The following is a 19504-nucleotide window of genomic DNA, read 5'->3' as shown; positions in this document are numbered from 1 at the left end:
CTGTGTGGTGCTACAGTCTCTCTTGTTCTATTAGCCTGCTGGCTCACTGTGTGATGCTACAGTCTCTCTTGTTCTATTAGCCCTGCTGGCTCACTGTGTGGTGCTACAGTCTCTCTTGTTCTATTAGCCCTGCTGGCTCACTGTGTGGTGCTACAGTCTCTCTTGTTCTATTAGCCTGCTGGCTCACTGTGTGATGCTACAGTCTCTCTTGTTCTATTAGCCCTGCTGGCTCACTGTGTGATGCTACAGTCTCTCTTGTTCTATTAGCCTGCTGGCTCACTGTGTGATGCTACAGTCTCTCTTGTTCTATTAGCCCTGCTGGCTCACTGTGTGATGCTACAGTCTCTCTTGTTCTATTAGCCCTGCTGGCTCACTGTGTGGTGCTACAGTCTCTCTTGTTCTATTAGTCCTGCTGGCTCACTGTGTGGTGCTACAGTCTCTCTTGTTCTATTAGCCCTGCTGGCTCACTGTGTGGTGCTACAGTCTCTCTTGTTCTATTAGTCCTGCTGGCTCACTGTGTGGTGCTACAGTCTCTCTTGTTCTATTAGCCTGCTGGCTCACTGTGTGATGCTACAGTCTCTCTTGTTCTATTAGCCTGCTGGCTCACTGTGTGATGCTACAGTCTCTCTTGTTCTATTAGCCCTGCTGGCTCACTGTGTGGTGCTACAGTCTCTCTTGTTCTATTAGCCCTGCTGGCTCACTGTGTGATGCTACAGTCTCTCTTGTTCTATTAGTCCTGCTGGCTCACTGTGTGATGCTACAGTCTCTCTTGTTCTATTAGCCCTGCTGGCTCACTGTGTGATGCTACAGTCTCTCTTGTTCTATTAGCCTGCTGGCTCACTGTGTGATGCTACAGTCTCTCTTGTTCTATTAGCCCTGCTGGCTCACTGTGTGGTGCTACAGTCTCTCTTGTTCTATTAGCCCTGCTGGCTCACTGTGTGATGCTACAGTCTCTCTTGTTCTATTAGCCCTGCTGGCTCACTGTGTGATGCTACAGTCTCTCTTGTTCTATTAGCCTGCTGGCTCACTGTGTGATGCTACAGTCTCTCTTGTTCTATTAGCCCTGCTGGCTCACTGTGGGGCATCATAGATATAAACAGCTCTGTTCTGTTTAGTCCTCCTGAACAGGATGCCAGGTGCCGCCTGGGGACTAGGTATCTACCTCATATGTCATCACTACAGATCACTGTGATCTGATTCTCTGGCGTCATCCTATCTACCTCTCAAAGCTCGGTTCTTAAGCCACAAAGACATGGAAGCTGTGTGTTTTGAAGTGGAGGATCTCCTTTTGATGTCGTTGCCAGGTGTGTGCGCGCGCACACACACACACACACACAACACAACACACACAACACAACACACACACACACACACACAGAGAGAGAGAGAAATAGAGCAGAAGGATTGGACTGGGAGGAGCATCCTAGCAACAGTGTAATCAGTCAGGAATGAGACCTCTCTTTAAGAAAAACAGACATTTCCTACTAGCTATAAATAGTCTCTGTGAGAAATAGTATTTATATTCTAGGAACACCACTTTCTTCCTGGACCACTACAGTTCTCTGGAGGGGAACCAACTGCCATCAGCCCTGGGTTCAAATAACATTTGTTTTCTTCCAAATAACTGCGCTTGACTACGCTTGCCTGGTGGAATATAATAGTCCCAAAAGTGCCAACCCCTTACACCGCCCATCTAGCACACAATGCCAGGCTCAATCAAACGCTAAAGGTGGAAAAGACTCATCACAGAATGTGCTGAATGAGAAGCGGTGTCACACACACCCAGATATTGTGTAGAGCCAGCAGAAATAAATAAGGCACCGCCCAGAAACATCTGCTCATCAGATAAAGGCTTGAAACGTCCAAGTGTACTTGAAAACACCGTAGTGTACATGAAACGTCCAAGTGTACTTGAAACGTCCAAGTGTACTTGAAACGTCCAAGTGTACTTGAAAACACCGTAGTGTACTTGAAACAGTACCTAGACCAGGGTTTCCCAAACTCGGTCACTGTCAGATGGAAAGAGACTAACTCCCCTTCACATAACAGCCCATCTGTTTAGAGAGAGACTGACTAACTCCCCTTCACATAACAGCCCATCTGTTTAGAGAGAGATACTAACTCCCCTTCACATAACAGCCCATCTGTTTAGAGAGAGAGACTAACTCCCCTTCACATAACAGCCCATCTGTTTAGAGAGAGAGACTAACTCCCCTTCACATAACAGCCCATCTGTTTAGAGAGAGAGACTAACTCCCCTTCACATAACAGCCCATCTGTTTAGAGAGAGAGACTAACTCCCCTTCACATAACAGCCCATCTGTTTAGAGAGAGAGACTAACTCCCCTTCACATAACAGCCCATCTGTTTAGAGAGAGAACTAACTCCCCTTCACATAACAGCCCATCTGTTTAGAGAGAGAGACTAACTCCCCTTCACATAACAGCCCATCTGTTTAGAGAGAGAGAGACTAACTCCCCTTCACATAACAGCCCATCTGTTTAGAGAGAGAGACTAACTCCCCTTCACATAACAGCCCATCTGTTTAGAGAGAGAAACTAACTCCCCTTCACATAACAGCCCATCTGTTTAGAGAGAGAGACTAACTCCCCTTCACATAACAGCCCATCTGTTTAGAGAGAGAGACTAACTCCCCTTCACATAACAGCCCATCTGTTTAGAGAGAGAGACTAACTCCCCTTCACATAACAGCCCATCTGTTTAGAGAGAATGACTAACTCCCCTTCACATAACAGCCCATCTGTTTAGAGAGAGACTGACTAACTCCCCTTCACATAACAGCCCATCTGTTTAGAGAGAGAGACTAACTCCCCTTCACATAACAGCCCATCTGTTTAGAGAGAGAGACTAACTCCCCTTCACATAACAGCCCATCTGTTTAGAGAGAGACTAACTCCCCTTCACATAACAGCCCATCTGTTTAGAGAGAGAGACTAACTCCCCTTCACATAACAGCCCATCTGTTTAGAGAGAGACTGACTAACTCCCCTTCACATAACAGCCCATCTGTTTAGAGAGAGAGACTAACTCCCCTTCACATAACAGCCCATCTGTTTAGAGAGAGACTGACTAACTCCCCTTCACATAACAGCCCATCTGTTTAGAGAGAGACACTAACTCCCCTTCACATAACAGCCCATCTGTTTAGAGAGAGAACTAACTCCCCTTCACATAACAGCCCATCTGTTTAGAGAGAGATACTAACTCCCCTTCACATAACAGCCCATCTGTTTAGAGAGAGACTAACTCCCCTTCACATAACAGCCCATCTGTTTAGAGAGGAGACTAACTCCCCTTCACATAACAGCCCATCTGTTTAGAGAGAGAGACTAACTCCCCTTCACATAACAGCCCATCTGTTTAGAGAGAGAGACTAACTCCCCTTCACATAACAGCCCATCTGTTTAGAGAGAGATACTAACTCCCCTTCACATAACAGCCCATCTGTTTAGAGAGAGAGACTAACTCCCCTTCACATAACAGCCCATCTGTTTAGAGAGAGCCTAACTCCCCTTCACATAACAGCCCATCTGTTTAGAGAGAGAGACTAACTCCCCTTCACATAACAGCCCATCTGTTTAGAGAGAGAGACTAACTCCCCTCAGTCTGAGCTCTGACCAGACCAGCTTCTCTGCTGACCGTTCTGTGTGTCTGGTATTGAATATGATGGTGTCAGCAACACAGCACTGCCAGCCTCCTAATTAGCTTCTCTACTTCGCGTGTGTGTGTATATGTCGCGGGAGCCAAGGTACTGTCAAGAGAGACTGCCTGTTCCTTCTCAAAGGCTCGCCCCACTATTAATGAGGTGTGTGTGTGTGTGATGTCACAGAGCATGACACACCTGCCCAGCAGGTAGAGGCTTTAAAAGCTTTGCGGAGCAACACAGACTCCTCATTGACGGATCTCTCTCTCTCTCTCTCTCTCTCTCTCGTTCTCTCCGTTTTACAGCCTAAAATGCCCCAGCTGGTGACCTCTGACATGTAAATGGCGTCCAGAGTGCGAGATGCTGTGGTCTGGTACCAGAAGAAGGTAAGAATCCTCTTGTTTCTCTTCTATTTACCTACTTTGATTGCTTGATTCCTTCCAACAGGTTCCCTTGTCTATTTTACCTCAGGAGTGAAGAGAGAGAAAATAAACACGGTAGACAGACAGACAGACAGGAGTCATCAAGTCATTTTTTTTTTGCTGTAGGCTTTGTAACCAAGCAACACACAGTAAGCCTGTCCTTATGCTGAGGTGTGTGTCCAGCACTGATGTAACAGATCCCTGGTACTGGACAGACAGAGATGGAGGCTATTATTAATGTTGTTGTGTACGTCTCTGTGTCCTGCCTGCGTCCTTCACTGTGGCTGAGCCACCGCTCAGTACCGTCTACATTACATCATAGACCACAGCCAGGGTCTCAATCGGATGAAAACAGGACCGCTTTTATTCAGGTCAAGAAACATATTTATTAGTGTTTTAGTTGATTGATACAGTAGTACTCTAAATATTTGTATGCATAACTTCTTTTTTTAAATATATTTTATTTCACCTTTATTTAACCAGGTAGGCTAGTTGAGAACAAGTTCTCATTTACAACTGCGACCTGGCCAAGATAAAGCAAAGCAGTGCGACACAAACAACAACACCGAGTTACACATGGAATAAACAAACATACAGTCAATAATACAGTAGAACAAAAGAAAACAAAAAGTCTATATACAGTGAGTGCAAATGAGGTAAGTTAAGGCAACAAATAGGCCATGGTGGCGAATAATTACAATATAGCAATTAAACACTGGAATGGTAGATGTGCAGAAGATGAATGTGCAAGTAGAGATACTGGGGTGCAAAGGAGCAAGATAAATAAATAAATACAGTATGGGGGTGAGGTAGGTAGATAGCTGGGCTGTTTACAGATGGGCTATGTACAGGTGCAGTGATCTGTGAGCTGCTCTGACAGCTGGTGCTTAAAGCTAGTGAGGGAGATATGAGTCTCCAGCTTCAGAGATTTTTGCAGTTCGTTCCAGTCATTGGCAGCAGAGAACTGGAAGGAAAGGCGACCAAAGGAGGAATTGGCTTTGTGGGTGACCAGTGAGATATACCTGCTGGAGCACGTGCTACGAGTGGGTGCTGCTATGGTGACCAGTGAGCTGAAATAAGGCGGGGCTTTACCTAGCAGAGACTTGTAGATAACCTGTAGCCAGTGGGTTTGGCGACGAGTATGAAGCGAGGGCCAACCAACGAGAGCGTACAGGTCGCAATGGTGGGTAGTGTATGGGGCTTTGGTGACAAAACGGATGGCACTGTGATAGACTGCATGCAGTTTGTTGAGTAGAGTGTTGGAGGCTATTTTATAGATGACAAGTCGAGGATCGGTAGGATGGTCAGTTTTACGAGGGTATGTTTGGCAGCATGAGTGAAGGATGCTTTGTTGCGATATAGGAAGCCGATTCTAGATTTAATTTTGGATTGGAGATGCTTAATGTGAGTCTGGAAGGAGAGTTTACAGTCTAACCAGACACCCAGATATTTGTAGTTGTCCACGTATTCTTAGTCAGAGCGGTCCAGAGTAGTGATGCTGGACGGGCGAGCAGGTGCGGGCAGTGATCGATTGAATAGCATGCATTTAGTTTTACTTGTGTTTAAGAGCAGTTGGAGGCCACGGAAGTAGAGTTGTATGGCATTGAAGCTCGTCTGGAGGTTAGTTAACACAGTGTCCAAAGAAGGGCCAGAAGTATACAGAATGGTGTCATCTGCGTAGAGGTAGATCAGAGAATCACCAGCAGCAAGAGAAACATCATTGATGTATACAGAGAAGAGAGTTGGCCCAAGAATTGAACCCTGTGGCACCCCCATAGAGACTGCCAGAGGTCCGGACAACAGGCCCTCCGATTTGACACACTGAACTCTATCAGAGAAGTAGTTGGTGAACCAGGCGAGGCAATCATTTGAGAAACCAAGGTTGTCGAGTCTGCCAATAAGAATGTGGTGATTGACAGTCGAAAGCCTTGGCCAGGTCGATGAATATGGCTGCACAATAATGTCTCTTATCGATGGCGGTTATGATATCAAGGACCTTGAGCGTGGCTGAGGTGCACCCATGACCAGCTCTGAAACCAGATTGCATAGCGGAGAAGGTATGGTGGGATTCGAAATGGTCGGTAATCTGTTTGTTAACTTTGCTTTCGAAGACCTTAGAAAGACAGGGTAGGATAGATATAGGTCTGTAGCAGTTTGGGTCTAGAGTGTCACCCCCTTTGAAGAGGGGGATTACCGTGGCAGCTTTCCAATCTTTGGGAATCTCAGACGATACGAAAGAGAGGTTGAACAGGCTAGTAATAGGGGTTGTAACAATTTCGGCAGATTATTTTAGAAAGAGAGGGTCCAGATTGTCTAGCCCGGGTGATTTGTATGGGTCCAGATTTTGCAGCTCTTTCAGAACATCAGCTATCTGGATTTGGGTGAAGTAGAAATGGTGGGGGCTTTGGCGGGTTGCTGTGGAGGTGCCGGGCAGTTGACCGGGGTAGGGGTAGCCAGGTGGAAAGCATGGCCAGCTGTAGAGAAATGCTTTTTGAAATTCTCAATTATAGTGGATTTATCGGTGGTGACAGAGTTTCCTAGCCTCAGAGCAGTGGGCAGCTGGGAGGAGGTGCTCTTATTCTCCATGGACTTTACAGTGTCCCAGAACTTTTTTGAGTTAGTACTACAGGATGTAAATTTTTGTTTGAAAAAGCTAACCTTTTCTAACTGCCTGTGTATATTTGTTCCTAACTTCCCTGAAAAATTGCATATCACGGGGGCTATTCGATGCTAATGCAGAACGCCACAGGATGTTTTTGTGTTGGCCAAGGGCAGACAGGTCTGGAATGAACCAAGGACTATATCTATTCCTAGTTCTACATTTTTTGAGTGGGGCATGCTTATTTAAGATGGTGAGGAAGGCACTTTTAAAGAATAGCCAGGCATCTACTGACGGGATGAGGTCAATGTCATTCCAGGATACCCCGGCCAGGTCGATTAGAAAGGACTGCTCGCAGAAGTGTTTTAGGGAGCGTTTGACAGTGATGACGGGTGGTCGTTTGGTCGCAGACCCATTACGGATGCAGGCAATGAGGCAGTGATCGCTGAGATCTTGATTGAAAACAGCAGAGGTGTATTTGGAGGGCGAGTTAGTTAGGATGACATCTATGAGGGTGCCCATGTTTACGGATTTGGGGTTGTACCTGGTGGGTTCATTGATAATTTGTGTGAGATTGAGGGCATCAAGCTTAGATTGTAGGATAGCCGTGGTGTTAAGCATGTCCCAGTTTAGGTCACCTAGTAGCACGAGCTCAGAAGATAGATGGGGGGCAATCAATTCACATATGGTATCGAGGGCACAGCTGGGGGCAGAGGGAAGTCTATAGCAAGCGGCAACAGTGAGAGACTTGTTTCTGGAAAGATGCATTTTTAGAAGTAGAAGCTCGAATTGTTTGGGTACAGACTTGGATAGTAATACAGAACTCTGCAGGCTATCTTTGCAGTAGATTTCAACACCGCCCCCTTTGGCAGTTCTATCTTGGCGGAAAATGTTATAGTTAGCGATGGAGATTTCAGGGATTTTGGTGGTTTTCCTAAGTCAGGATTCAGACACGGCTAAGACATCCGGGTTGGCAGACTGTGCTAAAGCAGTGAGTAAAACAAACTTAGGAAGTAGGCTTCTAATGTTAACATGCATGAAACCAAGGCTTTTATGGTTACAGAAGTCAACAAATGAGAGCACCTGGGGAGTAGGAGTGGAGCTAGGCACTGCAGGACCTGGATTAACCTCCACATCACCAGAGGAACAGAGGAGGTGTAGGATAAGGGTACGGCTAAAGGCTATATGAACATGCCATCTAGCACGTTCGGAACAGAGAGTAAAAGGAGCAGGTTTCTGGGCACAATAGCATAGATTCAAGGCATAGTGTACATAGTGTAAGGTAGGATGTGAGTACATTGGAGGTAAACCTAGGCATTGAGTAATGATGAGAGAGATATAGTCTCTAGAAACGTTTAAACCATGTGATGTCATCGCATATGTAGGAGGTGGAACAACATGGTTGGTTAAGGCATATTGAGCAGGGCTAGAGGCTCTACAGTGAAATAAGACAGTAATCCCTAACCAGGACAGTAATGGATGAGGCATACTGATATTAGAGAGAGGCATGCGTAGCCAAGTGAACATATGGGTCCAGTGAGTGGTTGGGCTGACTGGGGACACGGCGATTCAGACAGTTAGCAGGCCGAGCAATTCTTCTATTCAGGCTAGATGATTAAGGCATGCTGTTGTCTGTTACTAGTTAGGGATAAAATGGGAAGGCCTGTATGAGTCTATTGGTCTTTTCAATGAAGTAAAGAGCAGTGACAGAGCAAGGCATTATTAACCTGGTGGTGTAATGGCACCCTAATGTTTCCCTGTCAGCCTCCCCATAGAGGACTATCATGACGACTATTCTGAGCAGGGCTGCTAGTGTTCATTCAGAGGAGGTAGTGTTGATTCAAACCTGGTAGTGTTGATTCAGAGCTGGTAGTGTGTTAATTCAGAGGAGGTAGTGTATTGATTCAGAGGAGGTAGTGTGTTGATTCAGAGGAGGTAGTGTGCTGATTCAGAGGAGGTGGTGTGCTGATTCAGAGGAGGTGGTGTGCTGATTCAGAGGAGGTAGTGTTGATTCAGAGGAGGTGGTGTGCTGATTCAGAGGAGGTGGTGTGCTGATTCAGAGGAGGTGGTGTGCTGATTCAGAGGAGGTGGTGTGCTGATTCAGAGGAGGTGGTGTGCTGATTCAGAGGAGGTGGTGTGCTGATTCAGAGGAGGTGGTGTGTTGATTCAGAGGAGGTGGTGTGCTGATTCAGAGGAGGTGGTGTGCTGATTCAGAGGAGGTGGTGTGCTGATTCAGAGGAGGTGGTGTGTTGATTCAGAGGAGGTGGTGTGCTGATTCAGAGGAGGTGGTGTGCTGATTCAGAGGAGGTGGTGTGCTGATTCAGAGGAGGTGGTGTGCTGATTCAGAGGAGGTGGTGTGCTGATTCAGAGGAGGTGGTGTGCTGATTCAGAGGAGGGCTGTATATTCATGTCATAACAGGTTCTGCTAACAGCTAGCAGGGTTGAGTCATTCCCATTGAAACACATTATGAGTTGTTTGGACCTGGCTGGCTAAATGACTGACAGAACAAGACAGAGAGAGGGACAGGCAGAGAATGATAGAGAGCAGTCAGTCATTTAGCCAGCCAGGTCCAAACAACTCATAAAGTGTTTCAATGGGAATGACACAACCCTGCTAGCTGTTAGCAGAACCTGTTATGACATGAATATACAGCCCTCCTCTGAGACAGAGACTCAGCAGAGAGAGAGAGACAGTAGGGAGGGAGAGAGAAATGGAGAGACAGAAGGAGAAGAGAAATGGATAGAAAGAAAGTAAGGGGAAAGACAGAGACACAGGGATAGAGACATGGATAGAGACATAACAAGAGAGAGAAAGAGACAGACAGAGAGCAATGTCTCTATTGATCTCTCTACCTCTGTCTGTCTTTCTGCTTCTTTCTCTCCAGCAATCTGTCTTTCTATCCATTTCTCTTCTCCTTCTCTTATCTCTCTCCGTTTCTCTCCCTCCGTATTGTGTGTCTCTCTTTCTCTCTCTCTCTCTCTCTCGTGGCTTTATGCCCTTTACAACGAGACGTTTCACTTATGGGAAAAGGACTGTTCCTAGGAGAGCGGCTCCTGTTTCTGTAGCATGACACAGCTTGATACAGGTGCACCCCCTGGACAGGCCGCTAGTCTGTTCCAATACCACAGGCCTATATCGTAATCTTGTGTTTTCTTTGCTCCTGCATAGCTACTTTGCGCTTCACAATAAACTAGCACTCCTGGAATTGAATGTGTTTAAAACAGCCTTCTAGTATTTTCCATCAGTTGGTAGTACAATACAAAATGTCTGATTCATTATGAGTCAGTCTCTTCCAGTCAGACACCTAGAGGGGAAACATCCTTGTCAGGTGTTGGCTATAACAGGGGCTATAACAGGGGTGATACAGTTTCTGGTCAGGTGTTGGGCTATAACAGGGGCTATAACACGGGTGATACAGTTTATCTGGTCAGGTGCTGGGCTATAACACGGGTGATACAGTTTATCTGGTCAGGTGCTGGGCTGTAACAGGGGCTATAACAGGGGTGATACAGTATATCTGGTCAGGTGTTGGCTATAACAGGGGTGATACAGTATATCTGGTCAGGTGTTGGGCTATAACAGGGGCTATAACACGGGTGATACAGTTTATCTGGTCAGGTGCTGGGCTATAACAGGGGCTATAACAGGGGTGATACAGTATATCTGGTCAGGTGTTGGCTATAACAGGGGTGATACAGTTTATCTGGTCAGGTGTTGGGCTATAACAGGGGCTATAACACGGGTGATACAGTTTATCTGGTCAGGTGCTGGGCTGTAACAGGGGCTATAACAGGGGTGATACAGTTTATCTGGTCAGGTGTTGGGCTATAACAGGGGCTATAACAGGGGTGATACAGTTTATCTGGTCAGGTGCTGGGCTATAACAGGGGCTATAACAGGGGTGATACAGTTTATCTGGTCAGGTGCTGGGCTATAACAGGGGCTATAACAGGGGTGATACAGTTTATCTGGTCAGGTGTTGGGCTATAACAGGGGTGATACAGTTTATCTGGTCAGGTGTTGGGCTATAACAGGGGCTATAACAGGGGTGATACAGTATATCTGGTCAGGTGCTGGGCTATAACAGGGGCTATAACAGGGGTGATACAGTTTCTGGTCAGGTGTTGGGCTATAACGGGGGTTTTACAGTTTCTGGTCAGGTGCTGGGCTATAACAGGGGCTATAACAGGGGTGATACAGTTTATCTGGTCAGGTGTTGGGCTATAACAGGGGTGATACAGTTTATCTGGTCAGGTGTTGGGCTATAACAGGGGTGATACAGTTTATCTGGTCAGGTGCTGGGCTATAACAGGGGCTATAACAGGGGTGATACAGTATATCTGGTCAGGTGTTGGGCTATAACAGGGGTGATAGTTTATCTGGTCAGGTGCTGGGCTATAACAGGGGCTATAACAGGGGCTATAACAGGGGTGATATAGTATATCTGGTCAGGTGTTGGCTATAACAGGGGTGATACAGTTTATCTGGTCAGGTGCTGGGCTATAACAGGGGCTATAACATGGGGCTATTAATATGGTTGAATCTGGAAACTATCATCTCGAAAACAAAAGTTTTTTTCTTTCAGTGACATACGGAACCGTTCCGTATTTTATCTAACGGGTGACTAAGTCTAAATATTCCTGTTAGGCATCGATGTTTATGGTTAGGTACATTGGTGCAACAACAGTACTTTTTTCACAAATGCGCTTGTTAAATCTTCACCCGTTTGTCGAAGTAGGCTGTGATTCAATGAAAATGAACAGGCACCGCATCGATCATATGCAACGCAGGACAAGCTAGATAAACTAGTAATATCATCAGCCATGTGTAGTTAACTAGAGATTATGTTAAGATTGATCGTTTTTTATAAGATAAGTTTAATGCTAGCTAGCAACTTACCTTTGCTTCTTGCTGCCCTCGCGTAACAGGTAGTCAGCCTGTTAATCCTTGTGGAGTGCAATGTAAGGCAGGTGGTTAGAGCGTTGGACTGGTAACCGAAGGTTGCAAAAACGAATCCCCCCTGAACAAGGCAGTTAACCCCCGTTTCTAGGCCGTCATTGTAAATAAGAATGTGTTCTTAATCTGACTTGCCTAGTTAAATAAAGGTGTAAATAAATAAAATAAAATATATATTTTTTTTAAATCGGCAAATCGGTGGCCAAAAATACTGATTACCCATTGTTATGAAAACCTGAAATCGGCCCTAATTAATCGGTCGACCTCTAGGTGATATATATGGTTAGGAGTTGGGCTATAACGAGGGTGATATATGGTTAGGAGTTGGGCTATAACGAGGGTGATATATGGTTAGGAGTTGGGCTATAAACGAGGGTGATATATGGTTAGGGTTGGGCTATAACGAGGGTGATATATGGTTAGGAGTTGGGCTATAATGAGGGTGATATCTGGTTAGGAGTTGGGCTATAATGAGGGTGATATATCTGGTTAGGAGTTGGGCTATAATGAGGGTGATATCTGGTTAGGAGTTGGGCTATACCGAGGGTGATATATCTGGTTAGGAGTTGGGCTATACCGAGGGTGATATATCTGGTTAGGAGTTGGGCTATACCGGGGGTGATATATATGGTTAGGAGTTGGGCTATACCGAGGGTGATATATCTGGTTAGGAGTTGGGCTATAATGAGGGTGATATATCTGGTTAGGAGTTGGGCTATACCGGGGGTGATATATGATATACACTGAGTATCCCAAATATTAAACACGTTTCTAATAAACCCCCCTCTACAGGGAGGCGGGTCCATGTTGACTCTAATGCTTCCTACAGTTCTGTCAAGTTGGCTGGATGTCCTTTGGGTGGTCGACCAATATTGATATACACAGGGAACTGTTGAGTGTGAAAAACGCAGCAGCGTTGCAGTTCTTGACACAAACCGGTGTGCCTGGCACCTACTACCAGATCCTGTTCAAAGGCACTTCAATATTTTGTCTTGTCCATTCACCCTCTGAATGACACACATACACAATCCATGTCTTGTCTCAAGGCTTAAAAATCCTTCTTTAACCGGTCTCCTCCCCTTCATCTACACTGATTGAAGTGGATTTAACAGGTGACGTCAATAAGGGATCATATCTTTCACCTGGATTCACCTGGTCAGTCTGTCATGGAAAGAGCAGGTGTCCTTAATGTTTTTTATACTCAGTTTATTAGAAGGCTAAGGTGGGAGTGTATGTTATGTTATGTGGTGGGTGCTGTCCAGACTGTTAAGGTGGGAGTGTATGTTATGTTATGTGGTGGGTGCTGTCCAGACTGTTAAGGTGGGAGTGTATGTTATGTTATGTGGTGGGTGCTGTCCAGACCGGAATGCTGTCTGTCGCTGCAGTGTGATGTCATTAACCCTCACCTGATTTGGGCTATGGATCTGTTCCAAATGGCACCCTACTCCCTACATAGTGCACTACTTTTGACCAGACCCCGTAGTGAATAGGGTACCATTTAGGACTCATCAAAGGACAGTCTGACAGGGGCCAGTCATGTCACACGTCCCTGTCCAGCCTTGCCTGCTTAGGATAGTTGGTTTTATTTAGCCCAGGTCACATGAGCTAGTGAAGTCTATAATAGACCTACATCACTATATGAGCTGTGATGGAAAAAACTGGTGTCCATCCGTCTCTCACATAGGTGCAGAATTGTGTTGCATTGGAACTGATCTGAAATGATGTTTGGGTGTAGGCTGTGTGGTTGTAGGCTGTTTGGTTGTGGGCTGTGTGGTTGTGGGCTGTGGTTGTGGGCTGTGTGGTTGTGGGCTGTGTGGTTGTGGGCTGTGTGGTTGTGGGCTGTGTGGTTGTGGGCTGTGTGGTTGTGGGCTGTGTGGTTGTGGGCTGTGTGGTTGTAGGCTGTGTGGTTGTGGGCTGTGTGGTTGTGGGCTGTGTGGTTGTGGGCTGTGTGGTTGTGGCTGTTTTGGCTGTTTTGGGCTGTCTGTTTGTGACTTGTTGTAGGCTGTGTGGTTGTGTGTGTGTTGTGGGCTGTGTGTTGTGTGTGTGTGTGTGTGTGTTGTGTGTTGTGCTGTGTGTGTGCTGTTTGTAGGCTGTGTGGTTGTGGGCTGTGTGGTTGTGGGCTGTGTGGTTGTGGGCTGTGTGGTTGTGGCTGTGTTCTGTTGTTCTGTTTCTGGCTTTGTGGGGTTGTCTGTGTGGTTGTAGGCTGTGTGGTTGTGGGCTGTGTGGTGTGGGCCGATGTTGTGACTGAGAGACTGGAACAGTTTTAGAAAAAGCCCCTTGTTGATTCTGTTCTGTTCCATGTCCTGTTTTAACCAGCCTTAGGTTGGTAGAATCTACAATATGTCACTGAGCTCTTAGTCCTAAAATGTGTGTTCGTGACCGTCACGTTGTAAGGGGTGGGTGTGTGTGTGTGTGTGTGTGTGTGTGTGTGTGTGTGTGTGTGTGTGTGTGTGTGTGCTGCTATGGGGTGTTTAGTAAGGCGATACTTCCTCTCTCCATACCAAATGTTTCAGTGTTCCAGCCGAGTCTCTCTCCATACCAGATGTGTCAGTGTTCCAGCCGAGTCTCTCTCCATACCAGATGTGTCAGTGTTCCAGCCGAGTCTCTCTCCATACCAGATGTGTCAGTGTTCCAGCCGAGTCTCTCTCCATACCAGATGTGTCAGTGTTCCAGCGAGTCTCTCTCCATACCAGATGTGTCAGTGTTCCAGCGAGTCTCTCTCCATACCAGATGTGTCAGTGTTCCAGCAGTCTCTCTCCATACCAGATGTGTCAGTGTTCCAGCTGAGTCTCTGGCTCCTTCTGGTGTAGCACAAACAGACATTTTCTTCTGGATGGAAAATGTTTTACCTCAGACGTAAAGCACTGCAGAGTTTAGCCAGCTAGGGTGTGACTGACAACTCTGTGGTTGTAGGAAGAAATAGCCTAGATTCCTTACGCCTTCGCCCACATACAGCCTTATTCTAAAATGGATGAAATAGTTATTTCCCCTCATCAATCTACACCCATAATGACAAAGCAAACAGGTTTTTAGACATGTTTGCAAATAAAAAAAACGGAAATATCACATTTACCTGTATTCAGACCCTTTACTCAGTACTTTGTTGAAGCTCCTTTAGCAGTGATTACAGCCTCAGGTCTTCTTGGGTATGACGCTACAAGCTTGGCACACCTGAATTTGTGGAGTTTCTCCCACTCTTCTCTGCAGATCCACTCAAGCTCTGTCAGGTTAGATGGGGAGGGTTGCTGCACAGCTATTTTCAGGTTTCTCCAGAGATGTTCGATCGGGTTCAGGTCTGGGCTCTGGCTGGGTCCCTCAAGGACATTGAGACTTGTCCCGAAGCCACTCCTGTGTTGTCTTGGCTGTGTGCTTAGGGTCGTTGTCCTGTTGGAAGGTGAACCTTCGCCCTAGTCTGAGGTCCTGAGCGCCCTAGAGCATGTTTTCATCAAAGATCTCTCTGTACTTTGCTCCGTTCATCTTTCCCTTGATCCTGACTAGTCTCCCAGTTCCTGCCACTGAAATACATACCCACAACATAATGCTGCCACCACCATGCTTCACTGTAGGTATGGTGCCAGGTTTTCTCCAGACGTGACGTTTGGCATTCAATGCTGCAGAAACGTTTTGGTATCCTTCCTCAGATCTGTGCCTCGACACAATCCTGTCTCGGAGCTCTCACGGACACTTCCTTCGACCTCATGGCTTGGTTTTTGCTCTGACATGCACTGTCAACTGTGGGACCTTATAGACAGGTGTGTGCCTTTCCAAATCATGTTCAATCAAATGAATTCACCACAGGTGGACTCCAATCAAGTTTAGAAGCATCTCAAGGATGATCAATGGAAACAGGATGCACCTGAGCTCAATTTTGAGTCTCATATAAGGTATTTCTGTTCCATTAGAAACTAACTTAACCACAGATCTAGGATCAGGTTTGCCCAATCTTAACCTGAACCATTAGAAACTAACTTAACCACAGATCTAGGATCAGGTTTGCCCAATCTTAACCTGAACCATTAGAGGGGTTTCGTCTGTCTCAGGTAAGGGTGTGGTTCTGTTATAGACAGACTCAACCACGACAGACTCACCACACTGTTTTGTGTTACCGTAGCAATAGAGAAAGGCTGACGTGGATATTAGTGTTTGTCACCTGTCTTTGTGTTGAGTGTGAGAACGGTGAGAGAAAGGTGTCTTATCCTGTGAGTTAGCGTTGATTATCTCTGATGTGTTGACATGAACTGTGTAGCCAAGGAGATGTCAACAATGACATCACAGCCCGGATTCACAAAACCTTCTTAAGAAGAAATGTCTTCTGTCTTTAACTATAGACTTATGAAGAAAGTTAAGTAAAGTTGCTACTCCTCTAAAAGGTTCTTGGAAATGGTTGTACAGTATTTCTTATACTACTCCTTAAGAAATTGGATTCTTGAAAATAAAGTTGTTGAATTTCTTCTTGTTTTGTGCATCTGATCTTCAGTGGAATCACATCACACTGGTTACGCTAGCTTGGTGTGAACCTCACCTCAGAGTAGTAGTGACATGCTGACATCAGAGAGATTGTCTGGATGACAACACAGCAGCTGCTGTCAGTCAATTCCCCTTTGTTAGAAAAAGGTGAGAAAATCCCATCAAAAAATGACTTCCTTGTTACCTGAAAGACGTCGTTGAGACATTCTCCAAAATAACAACATACAGTCCTTCATTTGTTGTTTCTATTCAAGGAATGTGCCTTGTCTTTAATACATGGAGAGAGAAGGAGCATAACTAGTTCTACTGGTGTGGGTGTGTGTGTGGGTGTGTGTGTGTGTGGCAGAACATAATACTCTCTCTCTCAGAGAAGGGAAAGGAGGACACCTAGTCACTTGTACAACTGAATGCATTCAATCAAAATGAGTCTCGGTCATTTAAGAACACAGAGGTGCTGGTGGGGAGTCACACTGGACTTCAGCACTCTGTTAACACACACATAACACACTGGACTACAGCACTCTGTTAACACACACATAACACACTGGACTACAGCACTCTGTTAACACACACATAACACACTGGACTACAGCACTCTGTTAACACACACATAACACACTGGACTACAGCACTCTGTTAACACACACATAACACACTGGACTACAGCACTCTGTTAACACACACATAACACACTGGACTACAGCACTCTGTTAACACACACATAACACACTGGACTACAGCACTCTGTTAACACACACATAACACACTGGACTACAGCACTCTGTTAACACACACATAACACACTGGACTACAGCACTCTGTTAACACACACATAACACACTGGACTACAGCACTCTGTTAACACACACATAACACACTGGACTACAGCACTCTGTTAACACACACATAACACACTGGACTACAGCACTCTGTTAACACACACAACACACTGGACTACAGCACTCTGTTAACACACACATAACACACTGGACTACAGCACTCTGTTAACACACACATAACACACTGGACAACAGCACTCTGGTAACACACACATAACACACTGGACTACAGCACTCTGTTAACACACACATAACACACTGGACTACAGCACTCTGTTAACACACACATAACACACTGGACTACAGCACTCTGTTAACACACACATAACACACTGGACTACAGCACTCTGTTAACACACACATAACACACTGGACTACAGCACTCTGTTAACACACACATAACACACTGGACTACAGCACTCTGTTAACACACACAACACACTGGACTACAGCACTCTGTTAACACACACATAACACACTGGACTACAGCACTCTGTTAACACACACATAACACACTGGACTACAGCACTCTGTTAACACACACATAACACACTGGACTACAGCACTCTGTTAACACACACATAACACACTGGACTACAGCACTCTGTTAACACACACATAACACACTGGACTACAGCACTCTGTTAACACACACAAACACACTGGACTACAGCACTCTGTTAACACACACATAACACACTGGACTACAGCACTCTGTTAACACACACATAACACACTGGACTACAGCACTCTGTTAACACACACATAACACACTGGACTACAGCACTCTGTTAACACACACATAACACACTGGACTACAGCACTCTGTTAACACACACATAACACACTGGACTACAGCACTCTGTTAACACACACATAACACACTGGACTACAGCACTCTGTTAACACACACATAACACACTGGACTACAGCACTCTGTTAACACACACATAACACACTGGACTACAGCACTCTGTTAACACTTTACTAAGGAGGAATCCCCAGACACATGACAGGTTGTTAGCTGTAGCTGGAGGCTTTGATCAATGAGACAGATGTTAGCTTCTTAATGTCTTTTCTGCCCTGTGGGAAGAGAGGAGAGGAGACATCCCTCCTCCACATTATAACAGACAGAGACATCTCCCTCCTCCTCCTCCTCCACATTATAACAGACAGAGACATCTCCCTCCTCCTCCTCCTCCACATTATAACAGACAGAGACATCTCCCTCCTCCTCCTCCTCCTCCTCCACATTATAACAGACAGAGACATCTCCCCTCCTCCTCCTCCTCCACATTATAACAGACAGAGACATCTCCCTCTCCTCCTCCTCCTCCACATTATAACAGACAGAGACATCTCCCTCCTCCTCCTCCTCCTCTCCTCCTCCTCCTCCACATTATAACAGACAGAGACATCTCCCTCCTCCTCCTCCTCCACATTATAACATACAGAGACATCTCCCTCCTCCTCCTCCTCCACATTATAACAGACAGAGACATCTCCCTCCTCCTCCTCCCTCCTCCACATTATAACAGACAGAGACATCTCCCTCCTCCTCCTCCTCCTCCACATTATAACAGACAGAGACATCTCCCCCTCCTCCTCCTCCTCCTCCACATTATAACAGACAGAGACATCTCCCTCCTCCTCCTCCTCCACATTATAACAGACAGAGACATCTCCCTCCTCCTCCTCCTCCTCCACATTATAACAGACAGAGACATCTCCCTCCTCCTCCTCCTCCTCCACATTATAACAGACAGAGACATCTCCCTCCTCCTCCTCCTCCACATTATAACAGACAGAGACATCTCCCTCCTCCTCCTCCTCCTCCTCCACATTATAACAGACAGAGACATCTCCCTCCTCCTCCTCCTCCACATTATAACAGACAGAGACATCTCCCTCCTCCTCCTCCTCCTCCTCCACATTATAACAGACAGAGACATCTCCCCCTCCTCCTCCTCCTCCACATTATAACAGACAGAGACATCTCCCTCCTCCTCCTCCTCCTACATTATAACAGACAGAGACATCTCCCTCCTCCTCCTCCTCCACATTATAACAGACAGAGACATCTCCCTCCTCCTCCTCCTCCTCCACATTATAACAGACAGAGACATCTCCCTCCTCCTCCTCCTCCTCCACATTATAACAGACAGAGACATCTCCCTCCTCCTCCTCCTCCACATTATAACAGACAGAGACATCTCCCTCCTCCTCCTCCTCCTCCACATTATAACAGACAGAGACATCTCCCTCCTCCTCCTCCTCCTCCACATTATAACAGACAGAGACATCTCCCTCCTCCTCCTCCTCCACATTATAACAGACAGAGACATCTCCCTCCTCCTCCTCCTCCTCCACATTATAACAGACAGAGACATCTCCCTCCTCCTCCTCCTCCTCCTCCACATTATAACAGACAGAGACATCTCCCTCCTCCTCCTCCTCCACATTATAACAGACAGAGACATCTCCCTCCTCCTCCTCCTCCTCCTCCACATTATAACAGACAGAGACATCTCCCTCCTCCTCCTCCTCCTCCACATT

At 46.1% G+C, this 19504-nt stretch overlaps 1 protein-coding gene across 1 annotated transcript in view; it reads left to right on the top strand.

The window, feature by feature from the left end:
* The window catches only part of LOC106596503 (protein PHTF2), a 131897-nt gene that overhangs the window by 49197 nt on the left and 63196 nt on the right, over positions 1–19504 (top strand). Inside the window, exon 2 of the mRNA XM_045700271.1 lies at positions 3970–4050. Coding sequence (XP_045556227.1) covers positions 4006–4050 — 45 coding nt within the window. The 5' untranslated portion in view covers positions 3970–4005. The remainder of the gene's footprint in view (positions 1–3969; positions 4051–19504) is intronic.

The sequence above is a fragment of the Salmo salar genome, chromosome ssa17, assembly GCF_905237065.1.
Source record: "Salmo salar chromosome ssa17, Ssal_v3.1, whole genome shotgun sequence".
Classification (NCBI taxonomy): Eukaryota; Metazoa; Chordata; class Actinopteri; order Salmoniformes; family Salmonidae; genus Salmo; species Salmo salar.
Note: the sequence above shows the minus strand (reverse complement) of the source record. Positions and strands in the feature narration are given on the sequence as shown.